The sequence below is a fragment of the Zalophus californianus genome, chromosome 3, assembly GCF_009762305.2.
Source record: "Zalophus californianus isolate mZalCal1 chromosome 3, mZalCal1.pri.v2, whole genome shotgun sequence".
Lineage (NCBI taxonomy): Eukaryota > Metazoa > Chordata > Mammalia > Carnivora > Otariidae > Zalophus > Zalophus californianus.
In genome coordinates this window covers 52,885,595-52,904,565 of record NC_045597.1, presented here as the reverse complement: position 1 = coordinate 52,904,565, position 18,971 = coordinate 52,885,595, and the positions used below count along the sequence as shown (strand labels likewise).

General features: G+C 40.0%; 1 protein-coding gene across 4 annotated transcripts in view; it reads right to left on the bottom strand.

The window, feature by feature from the left end:
- Positions 1-18,698, bottom strand: part of AKAP11 (A-kinase anchoring protein 11) — a 58,988-nt gene extending 40,290 nt beyond the window's left edge. For 3 of the 4 annotated variants that reach the window (XM_027588527.2, XM_027588530.2, XM_027588529.2), the window contains exons 1-2: positions 17,983-18,094; positions 3,472-3,581 (exon numbers count right to left, since the gene is read on the bottom strand). In XM_027588527.2, coding sequence (XP_027444328.1) covers positions 3,472-3,531 — 60 coding nt within the window. In that variant the 5' untranslated portion in view covers positions 3,532-3,581; positions 17,983-18,094. Of the gene's footprint in view, positions 1-3,471; positions 3,582-17,982; positions 18,095-18,566 lie in introns of those variants that run through there. The other variant, XM_027588528.2, reaches the window with a different exon arrangement.
- Positions 18,699-18,971: the final 273 nt, after the last annotated feature.

Sequence of the window (18,971 nt, the reverse complement as noted above, 5' to 3'; positions counted from 1 at the left end):
TTAAGAGCACATTTACTGTGATGAACACTGAGTACTGTATAGAAGTGTTGAATCACTGTGTTGTATGGCTAAAACTAATATAACACTGTAGGTTAACTATACTGGAATTAAAATTAAAAAAAAAAGAAAAGAAAAGAAAATAGAAGCCAACCTGAAGGAATTCCCACTGGCCAAATTTAGGCATCAAAAGAATAAAAGTGGTAATGGATTATAACAACTGGATTTTTTTTTTTAATCTATGAATCCATTAAAAGAGACAGATAAGAGGAAGGGGGAAGAACACTTCTTTACATAAGAATGCTGGATGACGGGGCGCCTGGGTGGCTCAGTCGTTAAGCGTCTGCCTTCGGCTCAGGTTATGTTCCCAGGGTCCTGGGATCGAGCCCCGCATCGGGCTCCCTGCTCCGAGGGAAGCCTGCTTCTCCCTCTCCCACTCCCCCTGCTTGTGTTCCCTCTCTCGCTGTGTCTCTGTCAAATAAATAAAATCTTTAAAAAAAAAAAAGAATGCTGGATGACAAATATGGACAGAATGACAAAATTTACAAATGTCATTTGTAAATCCCAATGTAATTACTGATTTAGGGAAAGATTATTGATGTATCCCATCACTGGGTTAAAACCTAATGGGGAATAGGATGCTCACTCTCTCCCAGCATCACCCTACAGATTACTCATTAATTGTACCAATTATAAAGGATACATGTCTTTATGTTGGAGATATCTGGTGATACTGGGGGGAGATCAAAGAGACACAATACCCAAATAAAACGTGAATCTTGATTGGATCCTAGATGAAGAGCAAGGTAAAAGTAACAGATACTTGAGACAATTAGGGAAATTTGTATATGGACTGCATGTTAGATGATGTTACTGAATTAACAATTTTTCTGAGGGGCAGTAATGATGCTGATGTTCTTAAGAGATGTCCGCAGCCAACTCTCACATGGTTTCAAAAGGGAAGTGTGTGTGTGGGTGCGTGCACGTGTGTGCATGAGCACAAATGTGTTTGTATACACACACAGATAGAAAGGGTATGGCGAATGTTAACAGAGGATGAACCTAAGTGAAGGGTATTTATAGTGTTCATTGTACTGGTTTCTTTTCTCAACTTTTCTGTGGGCTTAAAAATATTCTAAACTTTAAATGATTTTCTATTTTCATTAATGAGTGCAGGTTTTTAGGCTGAGATACAAACAACTCAAAAAAAAGGAAAAGATATGAAATCTGAACCTAAACTATTGATATAAATTCATGACACTGAAGGAGCAATGGGCACTCCTACTACCCAGAGTACTTGGTTTCTAAATACTAGAAGGGGTTCTTCAGAGAAATAGCCAATTCCAAGTCCAAGAAAAGGAAAAGTAGAGGGTGAAACTGGGTTAATCTGTTACACTAGAAACCAGGGAAGGAATCAAAGAATTAAGAGCCTAATACAACAGGACATAGGCACCAGCTCAGAGGGAACCACGTCTGAGATCCCTTGAGCAACTTAAAAAAGTAAATGAATAAATAACTATAAAGAAATAAAAGATTGTAAAACATAGTATTTTTAAAAATCCATGAATCCAGAGCTATACAAATGAATAAATGAATGGAAATAAATTCTCTTGCCTATTCCACCAAATTATTAATCTGAAAATTGGTAATTCAAAGGCATTTACTCAGGCTTGATAGGAGATACCATAGTTCATTTACGATTAATGAGGGAAGGCTTTTCTTTAAAAATACTAGCTAATAAATGTAAAAGGAATGGTAACATTAGGAAAATCATCAGTTTGCAGCTTCTAGGAAATAACAGATTCAGGAAAGGGTCCAGGATGCCAAAAATATTAGATAAAAAGTTGTTGGAAAAAAACCAAGGTATTTGCACACAGCCAAGTATCATCTCATAGATTATTTGATAACTAGAAAATGGAAAACACACTTTTTTAAAATGGACAGTTCTGGCAGCATTACTACCTTCATCAACTGAGCAATTCTTACATCACTGATCACAGGAAAACCTGAAATTCTGTCCTAACATCATCCTAATGAGGTAGTCTTGCCAAAAATGTTTAACCTGAATTAATCAAGCTTTAACACCAAACTTCTAGAGTCTATGAAATGTAGAAGAGAGAGGAGTAAGTTAAATACCACAGATCTAGTATATGGGACATTGTATAAGAAACTGGCCTAGGCTGTTCAAGATATCAGTCAATAAATAAATAAATAAATAAATAAATAAATAAATAAATAAAATAAAAGAGGAGAAACTCTCAGACCAAAAGTAACGTAAATAGGTCATAAGCACCAAACGTAACACAAGGCCTAGGAGTCTAGACTGAATCCAATATTATTATGTGATACCTGCATTATTGTTACGTGGGAGGGTACAATAATCCCTGGGAGAAGCACGATTGAGGAGTGAAGAGACATTAAGACTGTAACTTCCAAGTAGTTCTGCCAGAAAGTAAACACCTATGCGTGCGCACACGCACCCACAGAGCAAATAAAACAAAGTACAGTTGCCCTCTGAACGACACAGGTTTGAATTGCATGGGTGGATTTTTTTCAATGAACACAGTTCCCTGCTGTGAATGTATTTTCCCTTCCTTATGATTTTCTTAATAACATTTCCTTTTCTCTAGAATTTATTGTTAAGAATACAGAATATAATACATATAACATACAAAATATGTGTCAATTGGCTGTTTAAATTATTGGTAAGGCTTCCAGTCAACTGTAGGCTATTAGTGGTAAAGTTTTTGGGGAGCCCAAAACTTACACATGGATCTTGGACGGCACAGGGGGTTGGCACCCCTAACCCCCACGTTGTTCAAGGGTCGCTGTATTAGTAACTGTTGAATATGGATGGTTGGTATGCAAGTTTATGTGTAGGTGTGCTATGGTTTTAACTCTTCTGTATGCTTAAAATTTTTCATAATAAAATGTTAGGAAAAAAGAGGTCAAGAAATGGAAGGGTAACCAAACTGTCTTAAGAGGAAGAGAGGGGGTTCTCCCTCAGACTAGAAAGAGGATCAGGAATCATATTTAATTTGCTCACTACTGATTATCCAGTACCTAGCACAGGACCTGACATACAATAAACACTCAAATTTATATTTGCTGAATGAATAAATGAGTAAATGGTAATATTTGAGGGCAAAGGTAAAGGTACATAAGAAAATTTATACCTGATGCTTATATTGTTAAAAGATGGAAGATCTTGAGAAGATAGAAGATAGAAAACTATCTGCTGAGAAGAAACGGGGAGGCATTGTGATCTTTGGGAAATAAGGCTGACTGACTTCATGACTTCATATCTCTATTTTCATATATGCCAATCTTTGCAAGATTTCAGTATTACTAATTACAATATTGAGATTCATTTAAAAACAAGAATATCATATCAGGTGCTTAACAAGATTTAAAAAAATGATCCACATTTTTATTACAACTATCACTAAAAGGAATCTAATACTGTGAACTTACTTTTCTGACAGATGCTCTAGTCTTCATGTGACTGTTTCTCAAAGTCTGGAAGGTCGCCATAACTATATTGCTGTTGTATGTAATCAATGAAGAATTAATCCATAAAACACCTAAGGAAAACATATTAAAAGAAAACAACTAATTTACTGATTTTAGTGATTCAGGCAAGCATTCTGTACTAAAATAACTTCTTTAAATTCAGTCATTTAAAAAAAATATAAACATTAAAATTCTAAGACATAAAAAATTATTTTAAGCAGTTTGCCCTTATCTATTCAATCTCACTGCCTTTGTGTTTTGTTTTGCTTTTTACAAATAAGAAAGTATTTGAGTCTTAATAAGAAATATTTGGTGGGTAACCCTCTCAAGTCCCCTTCCTCTTTAGGAGCTTTGTACTATAGCTCAATAAACTTTAACTTTGCTTTAACAAAAAAAAGAAAGAAATGTTTGGAAAACCTTTTAAAATCTAAAACAGTGAGTATCACAAAAGAATCCCAGCCTTCTTGCCTCCCAAAAGTCACTCGAACCCTACAGCAACTGTGAATGTGTGAATGTTCTACTCCTCATTTCTTGGGCAGAAATATTTGATAATATACAAATGAGACTATGAACCTGTATATATCAAATAAAATCCCATAAACAGTAACAAACTCCTTATTTAGGAATCTTAACAGCACACCAATGAGCAGAGTTCAAAAAAATCCAAGTTAAATGATTAAGAGTACTTAAAAAACATACACGCGCACACATGCACACACACATACACACAGAGACCTTGGAAGAAACTCTAAAACTAAAAACCTAACTTTTTATCAATGTTTTAAGAAAGTACCTTTGAAAGCTTAAATCAACTTGGGCATTAAGTACTCAATATTCACATCTAATCACAGTACCTTGTCCATTTAAAATCTACTTGTGCTCATGCTATGGATACAAGGAGAACAAAGCAATACAGCCCTCTTGGTTTCAGAGACTTGGAAGGAAACTATTTCATTATAACAAAGAATGAGAAGAGGAACTAAATTCTAAATCACCAAATAATCCAAAAATTTGAATGAATAAAATTTAAGAAACAGTTTCAATCAAACTGGCCTTACCAAGAATAACCTAGTTGAGGTTTTTAAAACATCTGATTAATATAAATTTACACTATGAAGAGATATATATGCAAAAACCAAACATGAACCTACTTTCCATCAGAACGGCAAACAAATTAAATGTTGGTGGAGTTCTAATTTTGTATTCTTTCACCGTAGAGAGATAACCAAAGTGTGTATGCACGCATGCACACATATGCACCTCCCTCTATAGAGATTTCCAGATTCTAATTTTTAACAAAGAATTATGATGATATTCTATTCTGAACTAGAATTAATCCTAGTGGTCTCCTTAACAATAAAATTTGATTAATGACTAGAATTGAAGCAGGATTTTGAGAAAGGCAAGGGAGGTCCCAAAAGCACAAGATAAAGAATATACCAGGACTCAGAAGAGTACCATTTGTGTCCCTATTCTACCTCTCAGTAGCTTTGTTTCCTCTTGGTACATTGCAGTATCTCTGGATCTGTTTCCTCAATGTATATATCAACTTACTCTCTGAAGAAGTTTATCGTAAGAACCAAATGGAAAATAATTTATACGAGATACTTTGGCAACGCGAAATAAGTCAATCAGAGAAAGACATGTGTCATATGACCTCACTGATATGAGGAATTCTTAATCTCAGGAAACAAACTGAGGGTTGCTGGAGTGGTGGGGGGTGGGAGGGATGGGGTGGCTGGGTGATAGACATTGGGGAGGGTATGTGCTATGGCGAGCGCTGTGAATTGTGTAAGACTGTTGAATCACAGACCTGTACCTCTGAAACTAATAATACATTATATGTCAAAAAAAAAAAAAAGAAGAAGAAGAAGAAGATAGCAGGAGGGGAAGAATGAAGGGGGGGGAATTGGAGGGGGAGACAAACCATGAGAGACTATGGACTCTGAGAAACAAACTGAGGGTTCTGGAGGGGAGGGGGGTAGGGGGATGGGTTAGCCTGGTGATGGGTATTAAAGAGGGCACGTTCTGTGTGGAGCACTGGGTGTTATGCACAAACAATGAATCATGGAACACTACATCCAAAACTAATGATGTAATGTATGCTGATTAACATAATAAGAAAAAGGAGATACTTTGGAAACTATACATGATAGGTAAAAGAAAAACTAAAATTTTTACTTATGGACCAAAATGATCAAGGGGGCCAAATTCTCAAAACAGGGTGTAAATATAAAAGTTTATGTGGCCAAAGCAAGACAATAATCTTTTTATATTTCCCAGGCCAACTCATTCTCCTTTTCCCCACAGAGTTCTCTTCAACTGTCAGAAACCCTCAGAGGCAGAGGGACTTGTCTTAAACGTTACATAAAGCCTATAAAATACAAAGGCCAACATAAGGGTTCCAGAAAAGCAAAATTCTCAAACTCGGTGCCTGAGTCAATTGGCACCTTTCGTGTGGGCAACCATGTAATACAGATCAAAACTTTGAAAATATTCCTATGCTTTAATACAATAATTCTCCTTCTTGGAATTCATCAAAGAAAGCAATGATCCTGAAGCAATGAGGGTCCAAATGAGAGCTCATAAAGCCCCAAGTACTTTGCTATGGGATTTACGTGAGCATCTCATGAAATCCTTAGGACTGGGAGAGTAGTACTCCAGTTTTACAATGAGACAAACTGAGGAAAGGGGAAGTTAGGCAATTCGCCCCAGCCCACACAGTAAGTAGTAGAGCTGAGGTTCAAATCTAAACCAAACTCTAGCACCCAGGCTCTTAACCATCCCTCTGGAGTGTGTAAAGGTTTGAAAAGCAGTTCATCACACTTTATATTAGAAACAATAAGCCCTCTAGATGCCAGAAACGGGAGAGTGACTGAATAACCCAGATGCGGTCCCCCATGATGCAATAGCATTCAAAATGACACTGAAGGACAGAGAAGCAGCACACAAAGCATCATCACTTTCTCGGACTCCTAAAAGGGTGAAATGGGGGAAAGAGATGGGAAACAGCAATCACCTTTGCAGCTGCTAACTGAAGTCAACAGGAGGAAAGATGACACACTAACTCAGAAGAGAAGCTGACCAATTATCTAGATGAGCCGCTCACAGGAAGGTGCTGTGACAGGCCGTGTCCGAGGCACAAGAGACAGTGACAAGGAGGTTGTGGGCGGCCAGGGTGCTGAGACAACATCCTGCCTGTATTTGACACCTCTAATTACCCCAGTGCTCTACTATAAAACTCCTGAATAGCAGACCTAGAGAGAACACTCTCTTCACAGTTGAGTACTAAAGCAAAATGGAACCCAACATTCAACAGACCTATGAAGGAACACTAAGAACATAAAATAAAAATAAGTAAATATACTGAAGAAAGAAAAATCCAAATATAATCATGCCACCCAAAACTCATATTATCTATTTTCAGAACGGTCCCTCAGAATTTGTATTAAAAAAAAGAAACTATATTTAGTTCCATATCTTCACTCATTTTCTGAGCCTACTCCATCCCTTTGTGTTTAACTTAACACATCAGTAAAATACTGTCTCACAAAGGGAAAAACCTATCAGAGAATAATCTTTGCGACAGTCCGTTCAAGTGAATCCAACACGAGATGGTATGACTCATACTTCTGGTAAGGCAGATCTTTGGAAACGAAGCAAAGACACATGGGGGAGAAAGAGCAACAGAGCAGGGTTTCTTCACCATCTTATATAATTAGAGAGAATGTAGTTTTGTTTTGGTTTGGTTTTTTAGATGTTTTTCTTTCTTTCTTTTTTTTTTTAAAGATTTTTTTACTTATTTTTTGACAGAGAGAGAGAGAGACAGCGAGACAGCGAGACAGGTTCCGAACACAAGCCGGGGGAGCGGGAGAGGGAGAAGCAGGCTTCCCGCGGAGCAGGGAGCCCGATGCGGGGCTCGATCCCAGGACCCTGGGATCATGACCTGCCACAGCAGACCCTTAACCAACTGAGCCACCCAGGTGCCCCGAGAGAATGTAGTTTTAAATAGATTTCACAAGAGGGGCAAAACTACAGTATTTTCCCCTGAACTCCTTTGTGTTATGATAATAAACTTTCCACCAAATGCTTTTTTGATTTGTGCTCTATTATCGGTAAATAAACAAGAGTCCTAAGCAGGGAATAACGAAGTGTGTTTCTCTACAAAGAAATTAAAGTAAATCTAGATCATTTGTTTGAAAGCAGATCAGAGACAGGAAGTACAGATAGACAAGGCAAACAACTGAAAAGAAAGCTGCTAGAGCTCAGTAAAAACACAACATGTAAAAACAACACCATGACATAGGGGCGCCTGGGGGGCTCAGTCAGTTAAGCATCTGCCTTCGGCTCAGGTCATGATCCCAGGGTCCTGGGATCAAGCCCCATGTTGAGCTCCTGCTCAGCGGGGAGTCTGCTTGTCCCTCTCCCACTGCCCCTTCCCGTGCTTGTGTGTGCAACACACTCTCTCTAATAAAGAAATAAAATCCTTAAAACTAAACAAATAAATAATAAATTAAAAAATAAAAATACCATGAAATAAATGAAATCCCCTTAGAAGCAACCAAAAAGCAGAATGGATACTGCTAAAAGTACTAGAACGCCAATGAAGTCTTAAGAAATATCACAGAATAAAAACAGATGAGAGCATTAGAAAAACAATTATAGAGAGTACAGAAAACAGACATATGGGACACTTTGAATAAATTACACTTATCTTGGATCCTGTGATTTCCTTTCTTAAAATTTATCCTGCATATATACTTGCACAAAATTCATGAAGATATATGTGAAAGAATGTTCACTAAAACAAAAGAAACTAAAAATAATGTAGAAGTATATCAAATTATACTACATTTGTATGACTGATTATTACCAGCTGTTGGAGTTAGATCAATACACACTGATGTGAGAGCAAGTCCATAAAATATTAAGGTAAAAAGCAAGTTGCAGAACAGTGTAAACAGTATGTGCTCCCTACTTGTCGTTAAAAAATAATTACATATACATGCAACTCTGTGTGTATATTTGTACGTCTAGATTACTAGAGTGGATACAGACTAAACTTATGACAGTGGTCATTCATGACAGCTGGGACTTTTTTTGTTATGAAATGTCATATAGCTATAATATGGGAAGATAATACGTTGTTAAGTAAAAGAAGACAAGTTTCCACATGCTCACAGTATCCCATTTTTGTGTAAAATCTATATGACTGCACGTGTGTATTTATATACACAATGTAAAAAGGAACATCTACTAAATGGGTATAAACATTGTTTTTTACCTGGGTAGAGGCAATTATATGAGTTTTATTTTTCTGGATGTGCCTAAAGTTCTTTCATAATCAGAAAACAAATACTTCCAAGTCTTTCCTCCTCTCCTCCGGCCTGAGAAATTTTCAAGTTGACATCATCTATTTCCTGACCTTTTTATCGCATGAGTTAACCAAGCCAAGGAGTCTCTGAAACACCTTCCTTGTCTTCTACCAACCCTCTTATCCTATCTTGACTCTCCTCCTATGGCACTGGTTCTCAAACTTCAGTACACATGTGGATCAGCTTATTTCTAACAACCCCCTCACCTCCAAAGATCCAGATTCAGGTCTACATGGAACCCTGAAATCTCCATCTTTAACGAGTACCCTCTGTAATTTCTGATTGAGAGACACTTCGTCTCTCTAGCCACTACATTAGTCTCTTCCATTAAATTTTTTCACAACTTGTTACTCAAATGCTAACGTTTCTAACCTCCATCCTTGTTCTTTGTGGTACTCATTCTACCTAGTTTTCCAAGGATAGTTAATCTCTACCTTTGGTTTTAACTGTGCAAATAACTCCCTAATGTCTATCTCCAGTTCAGTTCCTGCACTTGAGTTTCAGTTCCTTGGTCCAATTTTCTATTAGATACTTCTGACTAAATATCCCAGTTACTCCAAAATCGGAATGTCCAAAAAATTGAGTAAAACGTTCTCTCTAAACAATCTTCTTCTGTATTCCATCAGTAAAAGCAAGTAAACCAACTAAGCCAGCAGGCCAACCTGGAAACTGGCTTTTCCCTCAATCCCTACAGATTACCACATCTAGTCAATCCCCAATCCTGACCTGGCTCCCTCCTAAACTTCCCGCCAATCTACCCTCTCTTCCATCAGCTGAACTGCTACCTAACTCTTCATGTATCAGTTCAAGGACCTCCTTCCTTGAGGAAGACCTGGCTCATCTCGTCTATCCCTCTTTGCCCAAACAGTAGCCACATCCTTTATGTTCCCAAAGTGGTTTGTCCTTTATTCCTTTGGTGCTGTTGCTTGCATTCTTCCTTCCTTTTGTGAATTCCCTGAGGACAAAAATGTTTTATTGTATTTGTATTCTAACACGGAAGGCATTCAAACACCTACTGAATTAATAAATAAAAAGTCTTTAAAAAGGAAAGTATACCTTTAAATGTTTACACAGGTACTTCTACATTTGATGAATTATTTGTGAAGATATAAAAGTTTCCAATAATATCTAATTCTATAATATTTGATAAAATATTTATAATAAATGCTCCAAAAACATGTTGGCCAAATTCCAAATGGCCAAACATTAAAAATTAATATTCTGGGGGCACCTGGGTGGCTCAGTTGGTTGGGCGAGTGCCTTTGGCTCAGGTCATGATCCTGGAGTCCCGGGATCAAGTCCCGCATCGGGCTCCCTGCTCAGCGGAGGTCTGCTTCTCCTTCTGACCCTCCGTTCTCTCATGCTCTCTCTCTCTCATTCTCTCTCTCAAATAAGTGAAATCTTAAAAAAAATTAATATTCTGTTCAATATAAATACAACAAAGCAGGGCAAAATATATGAAACATGAGTTTTCCGATATTAGACAACAGGTAACCTAGGCCAATGACCACTAAAAGAAGGGAAACACTAGCTGCCGGCTATTTCCAGGTCACAGCACGGAGAGAAGAAAGCCAAGCAGTATGGCGGTCTCACCAAGTTGCAGAGACAGAGATGAGAGTCTGCGAAGGTCAAGGTGGCTAGAATTTGCAGGGCAGTGCACTGGAGAGAGAGCTCACAAAGACTGAAAGCATCAGAGAGTTGCAAATGGGTTCTTCCAGGGTCTTTGGTCAAATACTGATCTGTGCCGAGTATCAGAGATTGGGGAAATAATTACCTACCAAAGAGCAGCAAGCCAAACAATACCTAGAGCCAGACAGGGCTTGGAATAATTTTTTTATTGTTATGTTAATCACCATATATTACATCATTTGTTTTGGTGTAGTGTTCCATGATTCATTGTTTGTGCATAACACCCAGCGCTCCATGCAGAATGTGCCCTCTTTAATACCCATCACCAGGCTAACCCATCCCCCTACCCTCCTCCCCTCTAGAACCCTCAGTTTGTTTTTCAGAGTCCATCATCTCTCATGGTTCGTCTCCCCCTCTGACTTACTCCCCTTCATTCTTCCTCTCCTGCTATCTTCTTCTTTTTCTTTTTTCTTAAAATATGTTGCGTTATTTGTTTCAGAAGTACAGATCTGTGATTCAACAGTCTTGCACAATTCACAGCGCTCACCGTAGCACATACCCTCCCCAATGTCTATCACCCAGCCACCCCATCCCTCCCACCCGCAACCACTCCAGTAACACTCAGTTTGTTCCTGAGATTAAGATTTCCTCATATCAGTGAGGTCATATGATACATGTCTTTCTCTGATTGACTTATTTCACTAAGCATAACACCCTCCAGTGGGCTTGGAATAATTTGCACTCCCACCAACCAGAGTGGAAAAACCTTGTAATATGTTAGGCAAAGGATGGCCTCCTTAGAAGGAAATCATCTTGGTTGGGGGACTAAGTCAGCACTACACCAGAGGCTGTTCTGTAGTCACCCTAACAAAGCTTAAAAGCAAGCTTCAAAACAATCCAACAGGTTCCAAATAACCTGTGAACCCCAACTAAATCCAACACTCTTAAAAAAAAAAAATACAACAAAATCAAGCAAGCAACAGCAGAAAACTCAATGGCTAGCACACAGTCAAAAATTACCAGTGGAGAAAAATATGAACCATAACCAGGAAGAAAAAAGTCATTAAGTGCAGATCCAGAAATGACAAAAATGATGGAATGAACAGAAAAGATGTTAAAATTGTATTACAAATACGTTCCATATACTCAAGAAGGAGAGGAAAACATGGTCCTAAGGAAACAGAAAATATAAGAGATCCAAACCAAACTTCTAGAGATAAAAATAAATCTAAAATAAAATACATACTGGGTACAATCAACAGCAGATTAGAGAACTATAAGAGAATATGAACTTTAAAGACATAGCAATAGAAGCTATCCAGAATGAAGCACAAAGAGAAGAAACCCACAATAAAGCAGCATCAGTGATTCACTGTGAAAGGTAATTGGACTCCCCAAGAATGTGGGGGAGAAGAACACTATATGAAGACAAAATGGCTCAGAATTTCCAAAAGTTGATGAAAACCGCGAACTGACAGGTGCAAGGGGGGAGATCAACAAACCCTAAGAAAAATAAACAAAAAGAAAACCACACCAAGTACATCATAATGCAGTTTCTGAAAACTAGTGATAGAAAAATCTTAAACAAGAAAGAAAAGTATACATTACATACAGAGGAATAAAGAAAGCAGACTTCTTGGCGGAAACTATGCTGGCCCATAAATAAGATAATTGAGCAACATCTCAAAAAAGTGTCAACTGATGGGGTGCCTGGGTGGCTCAGTCAGTTGGTCCAGCTCTTGATTTCGACTCAGATCATGGGTTAGATTTAATCTCAGGGTCCCGGGATAGAGCTCCTTGTGGGTCCCTGTGCTCAGGAGGGAGTCTGCTTGAGGCTCTCTCTCTCTCCCTGTCCCTCCATCCCTCCCCCACACTTGTGCACATGTTCTCTCTCTCTAATAAGTAAATATTTTTTCTTAAAAAGTGTCAACTGAGATATCCATACCCAATGAAAATATCTTTCAAAAATTAAGGCAAAATAAGTTTATTTGAACTACAAAAGCTGTGAGAATTCATCACCAGCCAACCATCACTAGAATAACAGGCAAGAGAAAAACAATACCAGATGGAAGTTTGAATCTAAACAAGGAATTTAGAATGCCTGAAAGGGTAAATATGAGGGCAATACAAAAGATATTTTATAGAGGTATTTTCTCCTTGTTTAATCCCTTTAATAAATAACTATTTAAACTAAAAGTAATAACAACATATACTGGGGTTTACAACATACACAAATAAAAGGCATGATAAAATAAAGCCAACACAGTGTGGTGGGGTGGAGTTAAAAAAGAATGCTGTTCCTACAGTATACAAAAAAATGATATTGATAAGTTAAAGTTATCTTATAAACCCTAGAGCAACCATTAAAAACAAAACAGAATAATACCTAATAGGCAAACAGTGGCATAAAGGTGATGCTATCTCCCTTTTTTGCAAAATAAGGAAGCTAAGGCTCATCTTCACAGGATTGCTATAAGAATGCAATTACATAATATATGTAAAAACAGTATCTGATATAGCAGGAATTGATATAGCAGGAATTCAAATATTTGCTTCTTCCTTAAGAACAGACTTGCTGTTTGACATAAAACCTAAAAATACCACAGCTATCAGTTATTACTTTGTTTTCTCTTTCAAAACAATAATCAATCATAAAAAAAGACCCAATTTGTGTATGACCTAAGTGATTATCCATTAAGATCCTTGCTTCTCTAGTTTCCTGTATACCAACAATAAACACAGCTTAAAAAAAAAAAAAAAAAAAACCTAAAATCTTCAGGCTGTGCTTTCAAAGTGAATACATGGCTTAGAAGTTTAAGTAATATTCTTAATCTTCTACATAACCCCCATCTACAAGATTTTAACAAAAAACATGTTCAGAATTTTAACCCAGCAAAACATTTATCAGTGACATCTACAACACCATGACTCAAAGAATATACTGCTGAAAAGACATTTAAGTAGCTCTTGCAAATAGTAATAAGGCTCTACCCTAATCCGCCAGTAGCAGGAATGAGTGAATGGATCTGCTTTGCCAATGGCCCAGTGCTTGGTACATATGAGGCATCCTAAAACCCTGTGCAAAACCTATTAACTGACAGGATATACAAGGCATAAAAAAGAAAGAAGAGCGTGAAAGATAATTTTAAGGTTTCAACCTTGGGGAGCAGGAAGAAAAGTGGAGCCTTTGCCAATTATAGGGCAACTGGAAGATAGTGTTCTATGTCAATATAATATCCAAAAGGCACCTAAAATATATACATTGGTTGGGGTGGTCACAGCTAAAGCTGTTATTCTAGGAACCATCTATACATACAGAACTTGAAAGCTGATCCTAGAGACTAGGAACAGAAGATCAAGAGAGAATCTAAGGGGACAACCGCCATAAAGGGTTGCTGGGCAGGTAAACAAATACCACAAATATGGGGCAGTTGGAAAAGCAGGAGTAGAGATTTAGAAAAATTTAGTGTCACTGGAGTCAAGAAATAGTTTTATATCTGGAATGGTATTAAACTTATAAACTCCTGAGGGTAGAAATGATATTCTTTCATCTCTGAATGCCGCAGGAGTCTCGATCCCAGTATGCAGTCGGGAGTAATAATACCACCTCCTTACACTGTGCCAGTCAGGCACTGCTTAATTGCTGTTAAAAAGAATTCACAGGGGTGCCTGGGTGGCTCAGTTGGTTAAGCGACTGCCTTCGGCTCAGGTCGTGATCCTGGAGTCCCGGGATCGAGTCCCGCATCGGGCTCCCTGCTCGGCAGGGAGTCTGCTTCTCCCTCTGACCCTCTTCCCTCTCGTGTTCTCTGTCTCTCATTCTCTCTCTCTCAAATAAATAAATAAAATCTTTAAAAAAATTAAAATAAAAAAAATAAAAAGAATTCACATTCCTCACAACAGAAGTTGGTGTTACTATACCCATCTTACATAGAAAGACACTGAGGCACAAAACGCTTATGTAATTTGCCTTAACTTACAAATCTAGAAGACTCTGTCCTGAAGGAAACCATTACTGACAGCAAGTTCAGTGTAGTACTGTGGGGAAAACTCAAACGGCAGGATGTTAAACTACACCAGAGGTACCCATCATTTCCTCCCTGTTCGTCCCCTCTTCATTAGAAACGTGCAGTACCCAGTCTAAAAAAGTACAAACTGGGGGCGCCTGGGTGGCTCAGTCGGTTAAGCGTCTGCCTTCAGCTCAGGTCATGATCCTGGGCTCCCTGCTCAGCGAGGAGTCGGCTTCTCCCTCTGCCCTCCCTCCCCCCACTGGCGTTCTCTGGCTCACTCTGCTTTCTCTCTCAAATAAATACATTTTTTTAAATATTAAAAAAAAAGTACAAACTTAAAGACATACCTAATCTCCTTCCCATCCATTTTCCCATTCCCATCTTCCCCTTTCCTCAACCAAAGGGACAAGTAGATACCTGGCCCACAGGACTATCTTTCCAGAAATTGAGAATGAAGATACGGAGACACTTGCTGAGAACCATGCTGCAAAAGCAAAGTGAGTTGGCACCACAGCAAACCAAAGTTTCATGCAAACCGAAGTCAGAGGGAAGCAGAAACCAAGAGCTTTAAAGAGAGCCAATTTAAAAGAAATCGGAACAGATAGAGTCCAGAGTAGCAGAGACAAGACCATGTGTTCCCAGGGAAAAACCGGAAGAGTACCTAACTGCCTAAAGATTTTCTAGTTCCCAGGATCCTGAGCTGGACTTCACGCAATGGGCTTCAGATGCAGTCCTCCAAGTGTTATGACAAATGCCTTTTTTAACTGAGTTCATTCAAGGGGGTTTTTGACTCTTGCAGCCAAATAATCCTCAAGCCATTAAAAGAGGTCAAAGGATAAACACTGAATAAGCAGCTACTATGTGCTTCAAAATAACTTTGAGGTATTTTGACCCTTCGCCATCAGGGATGAGGAAATGGAGGCTCACCTGTATTAAGTAATAGATCTGACTGACTCCAAAGCCCAAACTCTATATTTTGCCTCATTTTCATTCAAGTTACATCCAGTCTATTCCAGATGACCCCACCATTTATTTTTTTCTCATGAAACATTCTCAGATTAATCAAAAAATGTTAACTTTTCACCTTTTAACCTGTTCAGTCTCCATACACTTCAAACACCTTTACTCTAGGAAGTATTTAACAATAAAATGAACTTTTATATGCAAAGACGAGTAGCAGAATGAAAACATTTGGATATTTTTGGTCTGTTTCGAAACTGGTAAGAGTATTTTTCTTTCCTTTCCCTACCTTACCAGTTGATACACCCTTCAGTCAAGCCCAAACTAAGTGCAGATCTTTTCCTGACTTGTCCATTCCTCATTCCCTCCAAGGGGTTGACTTTATTACTAAAATCCAGGCCACCTGACAGAAAAAGAACACATTCGACTTGCCTAAATAATTATCCTACCGAAAACTTCATTACTTTTCTTTTTGCTTAAAGATTTTATTTTTAAGGAATCTCTACACCCAATGTGGGGTTCAAACTTACAAGCCCAAAATCAAGAGTCACATGCTCCACCAACTGAGCCAGCCAGGCACCCCCCCTTCAATTACTTTTCAAAGGCGAGACAAAACAACAAATATCTACATGCTAAAGGCTTGAAACCCTTACCAAAAGGTTACAAAGACTAGGAAAAAATTCTGTTTTTCTGTCCCTGAAAATCAAGTTTGCCAAGATGAAATGGGAGGGAACTTTTTAAATCTAGACCAGTCTTTTGCCCATTCTCAAAAAGACATTTCCTAAGTTTTTCACATTTTCTTCAAGTATGCAACAGAACTCCACTGCCTACTTATAAGTGGAAATTTCCCCTAAAAATGACCTATAATGTGCCACCTGACTTGATTTCTTTTTCCAGACAGTAAGTTCCTGGAATTAAAAAAAAAAAAAACATTAAATATACTATCCTCCTTCCGGCCTCGGCCTCTAAAGGTAAAGGAGGATTTCTTTAGATTCTAGATTTATCCCAGGAATTTAGAAGCTAAAGAAGCTCTCTTCTGTGAGTTCAGGGTCTTCAGCAAGTCCCCTATCCTCAACAACTAAGAAATGTCACTAGCCTAGGAGTATACCTCTAGGCCTTCAGCAATAGTGCAGTTATCTGGGTACATTCACTAATCACTAATTACCAGTTCAGCCTGGGAACCCATTTGTTCTGACTGCCTTAAATTCTTTAATCTCTCATAAACTGCTCTGTTACTCACAGCCACAACTAACAGTGAAATTCACTGTCAACCCTGGGTAGTTCTGCCAGAAAGAACATAAGAAAGTAAGAAAAACCACGGTATTACTTTAAAAAGTTTAAAAAGATTCATTAAAATGCACTATTTTGACACTAATCATGCTGGGAACTGTGCTGCCAATTACTCTAAAATCATAAACAAGACATTAAAACCATCTTTGCATTACTGAGTACCTTATATCTTGAGTACTCTAAATTTTCTATTTCCAGACATATCAAAATCAGTATCAATCAATATAACTATAGTATCCCTAACATGGTGGGAAGAAGCTAAAGAAAGCTTACTTGTTTTGCAACGGACTGAATAATTACGAAGCTGAAAAGAGAAACAGAATTTTTAACTCTGATTTGCACTAAAACCATTAGCTATGTGTGTCAGCTGTATTTCTCAGCCTGAAATTTCCTTAACATCTTAAGTCTAAACCACCTGCAGTTTAATAAGATTTTAGAGGAGACGGAAAGCAGAATCGCTACCAAGCTATACCACTGTCGTGGTTTAGATTCTACTGCCACTGCCATTTTACCAACGTTTTTAATACTTTGGTCACATCCACATATTTTCGTGTAAAGCAGAGTAGGTGCCTGGTATAATAAAAATCCATTCGGGATATGGATGGCCAGCATTTAAACCATTAACAACAAACAGCCTCAGAGAAAATTTGACTGCAAATCCAAACACCAACACTCCCAGGAGCTGCTTGACGCCTTCCGTTTCTGCCACAAGATTTGGGTTGCGCCTGGTTCCATGGCTCTGGGGTTCTGACAGTGAAGGATGCTGCTCGGGGACAAAGTGCAACGTCCTCCTCCTCCTGCATAAGCTCTTGTGCGCGCACCACGAACACAAACTAAGCACACGCACCCTACGCACCGAAGAGATCCGGCTCTGAAGACCATCCTGGGGATGGAAACTGAGCTTGTCAAAGGGGCTACAACTCGGCCGCTACACGCTGGACCCCAGGAGACCCGTCTCGAACCCGCGGACATCCCCTCCCCCCACGCCCGGTGCCGCGGGCTTCCTTCCACCGCCCAGCTCCTCCCGCCCTCCTCCCACCGCCGTGCCAAGGCGCAGCTCTGGGCAGCCCCGAAATCAGAGCAGGGACTGTGGGCCGGCGGAGAGGCTGGGGCGCCCGAGCCCGGCCGCTCCAGCCACCGCGGCCCCGCACCACGCCGCCACCCCGGCCAACCCGCGGCTTATGTTGCGGGAGGATCCGCACCCGCCTCACCTGGGGGCCGCAGCCTCCGCAGCTCACAGGCATGTCACCGACCCGCAACGACTAGTCGCGCGAGCCGCCGAGCAGGCGGGCACCCCTCCCGCACCGGCCCCCAACCCTCCCCCCCTCCCCGCCCCGCGGCCCGCCCCCGCCCTGCCCACCCCCGGCTTCCGCCGCCGCAGTTCCAGTCCGCAACACCACCTAGTCCCCACGCCTCCCACTCACTCTCGCGAGAGGGTGCGGGACCTCTCGCGAGAAGAACTCTGTGACCAAGCCCGCGCAAAAGTGGGTGGGCTTTTAAAAAATGAAAGAAGGAGCCGGAAAAACCTTCCCACGAGCTCTGGGGCAGCTAGCGGATCGGCCCCGCGCGTCACGTGATGTTCAGGCGGCCTCTCTATTGGCCAGAATCCGCTCAGCCGTGGGAGCTTTAAATTCCTGGCTGACCTACGAACCTGCGGCGAACGTCTTGCGCGCTTCCTGATCCGTTTCCTTGGAAACGGTTTAACCCTTTCCTCTGGCAAAATACCGAAGCGTTGGCTGGTTCTGCAGGTTTGGTTTCAGGCCCTTCCTCCTTTCTTTCAACCCCTTGGTCTTACCTCCTGGGCTCAGCTGGGCTTCTTCTTCGCCACTAGCTTTGCTGTCTTCCGATTGCCGGGCCTCTTCCCAAAGCGGCAGCCCCAGCAGATCTGACGGCCCAAGTAAGGCTCATCCTTTGGGGTGGCTCCGCCCCTTCTCCCCAGCATCTCTAGGGAGGACCACTCACAGCGCACCGGGCCGACGGCCCTATCCGAGCCTCAACAATTAGCATCAAGGGATCTCCGGGCCCTAGTGCTCACCCTAACCAATTTACACAGTATCGGAATCAGGAAGTAAACTATTGGTCACTGAGAAACCAAACCCTAGACGAAAAGCTAATATGTGATTATTTACATTTAGAATCGGAAGCCCTCGCCCAGTCAAGTTGCACAGTCTCCTCATGGACATCTATTCAAAGGTGGAAA